This window comes from Ovis canadensis, chromosome 3 (assembly GCF_042477335.2).
Source record: "Ovis canadensis isolate MfBH-ARS-UI-01 breed Bighorn chromosome 3, ARS-UI_OviCan_v2, whole genome shotgun sequence".
In the NCBI taxonomy this organism is placed as follows: domain Eukaryota; kingdom Metazoa; phylum Chordata; class Mammalia; order Artiodactyla; family Bovidae; genus Ovis; species Ovis canadensis.
The window spans coordinates 170,858,428-170,865,886 of record NC_091247.1 but is presented as its reverse complement, the minus strand read 5'-3'; the positions used below and the strand labels follow the sequence as shown (position 1 = coordinate 170,865,886).

Here is a 7,459-nt window from a genome sequence, read left to right as displayed (position 1 = left end):
CAGAGTTTGCTCAGTTTTATGTTCATTGAGTTGGTGATGCTATCTAACCATCTCATCCTCTGCTGCCCTTCTCCTTTTGCCTTCAATCTTTCCCAGCATTGGTCTTTGCCAACGAGCTGGTCTTCGCATCAGGTGGCCAAAGTATTAGAGCTTCAGCAATAGTTCTTCCAATGAATATTTAGGGTTGACTTCCTTTAGGATTGACTGATTTGTTCTTCTTGCAGTCCAAGGGACTCTCAAGAGTCTTCTCCAGCACCATAATTTGAAAGCATCAATTCTTCAGTGTTCAGCCTTTTTTTATGATCCAACTCCCACATCTGTGTATGACTTTAGGAAAAAATATAGCTCTGACTATACTGACCTTTGTCAGCAAAGTGATGTCTCTGCTTTTTAATATGTTGTCTAGGTTGGTCATAGCTTTCCTTCCTTTAAAAGGAACAAGCATCTTTTAATTTCATGGCTGCAGTCTCTATCCTCAGTGAGTTTGAAGCCTAAGAAAAGAAAATCTGTCACTATTTCCACTTTTTCCCCTTCTATTTGCCATGAAGTGATGGGACCAGATGCCATGATATTAGTTTTTTGAATGTTGAGACTGTTTGGTACTTTCTTATGCTTTTTGTCTCTTATTGAAGTTCTCACTGTGTTCATCTTTTCTTTCTCTTGAAGTCTGTCAGTATCTTTATGAGTATTACTTTGATCTCTGTGTCAACTAGATTACTTATCTCTGTTTTGTAAAGTCTTTTTAATGGGGTTTTATCTGTTCAATAATTTGAAACATACTCTTCTATCTCCTTGCTTTGCTTGACTCTCTGTGTTTGTTTCTATACATCAGATGAAACAGCTCTCTCTCCCAGTCTTGAAGGCATGGCCTTGTGTAGACGATGTGTGAGGTCTAGAAGTGCCATGCCTCTAGGTCACCAGAGCCAAAGGGCATCCCTTGTGTGAACTCTGTGAGATAACTATCTGTGGTGGGGGCACTACTTCTGTGTAAGTGGGGCAGGTAGCAGAGTACTCCCCTAATTGGCTGAGGCATGGCCACAACTTGAGGCTTACCCAACCCTAGAAGGACCTTTTTTAGCTGCTTTCTTCCTTGGTTCTTTCTGATAAACATCTAGTTGGTCTACAGTTAGCTTTTTGCTCTTATAGAAACACCATTCTCCTTTTTAATTGCATATCACCAAATATTTATTAAGTTTTGGAGTTCATTTAAGCTTGAATTTCCTATACATTTTTCCGGATAGTCAGTTCACATGCAGAGAGCTGTGGAGCCCTCTGTTATCACAGTACATCTTTTGTTCTAGGTAAAACCTGCATTGGAGCAGGAATAGTGGCCCATTTAGCTCAGAATGACACTCCTGCTTTAGGAGAAGGTTTCTGAGGGAGGCCAGTAGACTATGGTGTTCTGAGCACAAAATTCTTATCCCCTGAGAGAACTGGAGCAGCTGGAATTAGGGCCCAGTACTCCTGGCCTGGCATGCTTAGGGTAGAGATTTTACCCATGAATGGGGGTTGGGTAGAGATCACCAGACATTTTAGGTACTCTTGCCTTGATTAGACTTTCTTCAACGTGGAGCTTGAGGGGACAAGTAATGTTTGCAGCAACTACAATCAAGGGGATTGATTGTACCATCTTCTTTAGATGGCAACCTTTGACTGGGATCCAGGAGCAGAGGGATCTCTATGTTCCTGCCTGTACTTGCCTGAGTGCACTTTCAGCTCTGCTGGGATGAGAGAGGGCAGGGAGGGAGTGGGTCCTGGCTCGAATGTCATAGATTCTCACTATTCTTCCTGAGATTTAGTAGATTTTGTTGGGTTTGTTCTTTATTTACTTCTATATATTTCCCTGTTAGTCTCTTCAAGTCAAATATATAATTATTATGAGATCTAAGAATCACAAGTCTCAAAATTCAGCAAAGATAAAGGAAACAAACTAGGCAAACACATATGAACATTTATATCAGCTGTATACTCAATATCTAAAAGCTTAACAAACAGCAATTGCCCGTATTTAAGAGTGCATAAAAACTGGTATACATATGTAATGGAAATTGGAATATTATACATGACAAAATAAACCTCAAAATCAATTTACTCAGAGTAAATTGAAGAAGAGTATGAAGAAGCCTGAGAGAAAAGAGCACATACTGTATGACTCCATTATAAACCAGCCGAAGCACTGGTAAATTATCTAGAAATGGGTTTGGAGGGAAGCATGGCCTGAAAAGAGGCATAATCAACCTTTTGGAAATGAAGGAAATGTTCTGTATCTTGAAGATGTGGTGTTTTTATTGACACCAAAACTCACAGAGTTGTTCACTTTAAATACATACAGTTTATTTCACACAACTTCTTCCTCAATAACGTGTTTTTTTAAAAAAATAATGAGCAGATCTTTTTTAGATCCAAGAACTTGCATTTTCGAGCAATGATTCAGAAATATCTTCTTTTTATAAAGGTTTAATTTCACCTGAAAAATTGAAAGATACTCAAGAAAATAGGAAATTTATTTATGTGTATTTATTATATATTTATTATGTATTATAATAAAAACATCATCATTATTAATTAACTATTTAGATATTCATTATATAAAAACAGAATAACAAAAGGAGGCTAAATTTTTAAATATAATTGCTGTTAGTATAGCAGCAATTGAGTGAGGATTCAATACCATGAATTCTACAATTTAATAAAATTTACTAGTTATGACTCTATAATCGGCTATAACTATAAATGTAATGGGATGTCACAAGATGAGATTAAAGACATAAGAATGTTTTAGATAGATGTGCTTTTCAATTTATTTAGGCATATTTTACTAGCTTTCTTTTGCATGCAAAATATAGAATTTTTCATGCAACACTCTGAATCCTATAATGGAACAAGCCTTCAAAGAAAGAAACTCCTAATTCTTTTCAGTTCCACCTCAGCTAAATCTGAAGCACAGAATCTTTGCCTATTAGATATTAGAGTCATCATTATATTAAACTGAGAAATAGGAGTTTCTGCAAAGTAAAGACAGTTGACTATGGAGCACATAAGCAAAACCAGAATTAGAAAGCTCAGTCTGACCTGACATTATTTTCTTAACTCTTAATGATTAACTACTATTACTCATATTTTCCTCCTCATTTTGTGAGGCAGCATTTCCTCAGAGATGCTCAAACATTAGAAGTCATTATTCACTTCCACCTATTTCTTATTTTATCACCGTTAATCAGTGTTCAGTTTAGTTTACCTATAATTTTAAAAGTATCCCCTCTTTTCACCATCTTGTGTAAGACTATCACCCTTAAAGCCACCATAACCTCGTACTTGAACAATCACACATTTTCTGTGATTATCTTTTTCCATGAATATTTATCTACCACAAGTTACCAATGTGATTTTTATAAAATGCCTATTAGAACACAATATATCTTTTTAAAAAATCCCCAGTGCTCCCTGCTGCCTGCAGAAAAAAGTCATTTATATCATCATCTGTAGAAGCTGCTCTCTCTTTGTAATTTCTACATATGCCTTTATTCACTGGGCTTACCATATGACTATTGTTTAGATATTTTCCCTCAATTAGTGTGATCTCAACTATAGAAATTATTTACACCTAGGAATTTTTATAAGCAAAGAGTACATCAAATTCAATAAATATTAATTTGATGAATGAATTATCCCTAAGGCATATATAGCAAAATGTGAATTATCTTTACTTGTTTATTTTTATTAGTTTACTTGTGAAAAAGGAGAATTTCCAAAAATAATTTATCAGCTTAGTAGATATTCAAATGAAGGGAGAAATAATAATGATTTAACTCAGAGAAACCATGAAATAAATGTGCCATTCATTTAGCCATTTGGCACCTGTTAATCACTCAGTCATGTCTGACTCTTTGTGACCCTATGGACTGTAGCCTGCCAGGCTGCTCTGTCCATGGAATTCTCCAGGCAAGAATACTGGAGTGGGTTGCCATTCCCTTCCCCATTAAGTGCTACTTACATTTCACACTTCAGACTCTATGTCCTACAGGCTATCTGATTCTCTCACTAGACATTCACAAAGATTTCTTCAGTAAATCTAATATTTTTTTCTGTTTTGCTTAATACATCAAATTGTATTACCTCTACCAAATAAACATATATCCACATAACATATGTGACTGACTCAAGATAAACAACACACCCCAAACAACAGTCTCAGTTCAGTTCAGTTCAGTTGCTCAGTTGTGTCCGACTCTTTGCAACCCCATGAACTGCAGCACGCCAGGCCTCCCTGTCCAACACCGAATCCTGGAGTTCATTCAGACTCACGTCCATCAAGTCAGTGATGCCATCCAGCCTCTCATCCTCTGTCATCCCCTTCTCCTCCTGCCCCCAATCCCTCCCAGCATCAGAGTCTTTTCCAATGAGTCAATTCTTTGCATGAGGTGGCCAAAGTACTGGAGTTTCAGCTTTAGCATCATTCCTTCCAAAGAAATCCCAGGGCTGATCTCCTTCAGAATGGACTGGGTGGATCTCCTTGCAGTCCAAGGGACTCCCAAGAGTCTTCTCCAACACCACAGTTCAAAAGCATCACTTCTTTGGTGCTCAGCCTTCTTCACAGTCCAACTCTCACATCCATACATGACTACTGGAAAAACCATAGCCTTAACTAGACGGACCTTAGTCGGCAAAGTAATGTCTCTGCTTTTGAATATGCTATCTAGGTTGATCATAGCTTTCCTTCCAAGGAGTAAGCGTCTTTTAATTTCATGGCTGCAGTCACCATCTTCAGTGATTTTGGAGCCCCCCAAAATAAAGTCTGACACTGTTTCCACTGTTTCCCTATCTATTTCCCATGAAGTGATGGGAAGATAAACAATATATCCCAAACAACAATCTCAGAGTTTGGAGTAAAACTGGAATATGTACTTCCTAAAAACAAACTACAAGGCAATCACGATCATTATCCAAAATGAAGATGAACATGAAATGAAGTACAGAGAAAGTCATTTCATTCCAAAATCAACAGCCAGACAGTACATATTACAAATGTATTCTTTGACAGTAAGTATATAGGATTCAAACAAATAGTCTCTAAGATTAATGGATACTTTTTTTTTTTTTGAATCAGCCCTTCCCCAGGTTGTTTATAAAACTTAGTGCTTTCAGTTATATTACATTTACTTAAGTCTATTTTCAGTTAATATAGAATTAAATAAACTTAGTTTATTCCCTAGGATCTTCCTCAGAGCTTCTTTGACATCTTTGTTTCTCAGAGAGTAAATCAAAGGATTCAACATAGGAGTGACTAGGGTGTAACACAAGGAGGCCACTTTACTCAGCTCAGGAAATCTGTCAGGGATGAAATACATAAAAATGATGGCACCATACAGTACACTCACGACTCCTAGGTGAGAGCTGCAAGTGGAGAAGACTTTCTTTCGCCCCTCAGTGGAGCGTATTTTTAGAACTGTGGATACAATATATATGTAAGACACAATAATGACAATTATGGTAGGCAAAATGATAATGCTGCATAAGAAAAAGGATACCATATTAGGAATGTACAGATCAGAACAAGAAATCCTCTGAAGTGGACGGTAATCACAGTAAAAGTGGTCTATGGCCCGAGAAGCACAAAAGGATAAAGTAAATGTCATGCTAGTCTCAATAACTGAGCTGATGCAGCCACAAAAGTAGGAAGCAGCTACCAACTGAACACAGAGACGTGTTGACATCTGAACAGAGTAGAGGAGTGGGTTGCAGATGGCAATGAAGCGGTCATAAGCCATGGCTGCCAGGAGAAACCCCTCGGTCACAATGAAGAGGGCAAAGAGAAAGAGCTGAGTCACACAGCCTGCAAATGATATGGACTTGCTCTCAGACCAGAAGTTGATCATAGCCTTGGGTGCAATAACAGAAGAATAGAAGAGATCAATGAAGGAGAGGTTGCCTAGGAAGAAATACATTGGTGTGTTCAGCTGGGGATCAGTCATGATAATGATCATCATGCCAAGGTTCCCTAGAAGGATCATGGCATAGACAAGCAGAAAAAGCAGGAAGAGGAGAATGTGGAGCTCTGGGAGGACCCCGAAGCCGACAAGAATGAAGTCAGTCACTTCTGAGTGGTTGCTTGTTTCCCTGTCACCCATGGCAGAAATCTACTGATAGGCACAAAGCAAAATAAATGATAGTGTGGCTTTGATTCTAGTGCTATTAAGACTCTCAAGATATAGAATTAAATTATTTACATTTTAATGAGATATTGCATACAAATAAATTTTAATGTCAGGAAGATGCAAGAACTTGAAGTAGACGTCATTAGGCTTCTTAAACTGTTATTTTATTAAGCAGTGAAAGATGTTCTTTGGTTATTTTATTAAATCACATGTGGCATCGATTTCTGCAAGAAATTAGTATATTTTATTGCCTACAATTACATTCAAAATTTCTACTATATTTATAGGTAAGAGATTTTCTTCATTTAAAATAGCAGTATTTCATATTATCTAAAATAGGAGCAATGAATCTAATTTTTAAGATAGTATTTATAGCCATTATGATAGCTATGTCAGTGTTTTGACTCATTACATGACAGTAGTAAATATATAAAAAATATTTTTACCTTATTTTAGCTCAATATATGTAGTTTTCCTTATTGTAGCCATCTTTGAAAACAGAATAAAAATAGTTATTATTTGTATGTTAAAATTAATAACATACAAAAATGACACGTAGAAGATAAAGTTCTCCAAAGCTATTTGGAAACATTATTCTTTTCTCAGGTCGAAGCCATTATCCCAAATACACACATTTTTATTGTAACATTATAAATACTTCTTTCCATTAATAATCAATTAAAAATCATAATAATTTAGCCCTCATTTTGAAGCAGAGAGAAGGTAGCAAATATTCCAATCCTTACTCTGCAATGGAGGCTTACCCTTCTACCAAGGTTCCATCAGTTTAAGAGATCTCACTATTGAAACAATCCAAGTAAACCTCACTGACTTACAGACAGGAAAATTCCTTTCCTAAATTCTGTGATACTGTATGTGTCTTAAGATAAAGATAAGTGGGTAATTACAGTTATTTAAAGCCCACAGCAACTTGTATTGTCCAGAGTCCATGATCATGAGCTAGAGTATCAGCAGTGATGTTTATGATGTCCTTAGTGATTTATAAGCCTGTGAAACCTTCCTCAGGATATTTCAGCACTGAGGTTTTACTCATCCTCTGTGATGGATTCCACTGGGAGAGGAGTAGCAGCAAAGAACCTGCCCGCCAATGCAGGAGACATAAGTGACACAGGTTCAATCCCTGGGTCGGGAAGATCCCCTGGAGAAGGTCATGGAAACCTACTCTAGTATTCTTGCCTGGATAATCCTACGGACAGAGAATCCTGGTGGGATACAGTCCACAGGGTTGCAAACAGTTGGATACTACTGAAGTGACTTGGCACATACACAATCATAACGTCAAT

The 7,459-nt window shown here is 37.1% G+C and overlaps 1 protein-coding gene across 1 annotated transcript; it reads right to left on the bottom strand.

The window, feature by feature from the left end:
- Positions 1 to 5,156: 5,156 nt before the first annotated feature.
- On the bottom strand, positions 5,157 to 6,128 carry LOC138435217 (olfactory receptor 9K2-like). Its single transcript, XM_069579563.1, has one exon. The coding sequence runs from the start codon at positions 6,126 to 6,128 to the stop codon at positions 5,157 to 5,159; it is 972 nt and encodes a 323-aa protein (XP_069435664.1).
- Between the last annotated feature and the right edge of the window lie 1,331 nt (positions 6,129 to 7,459).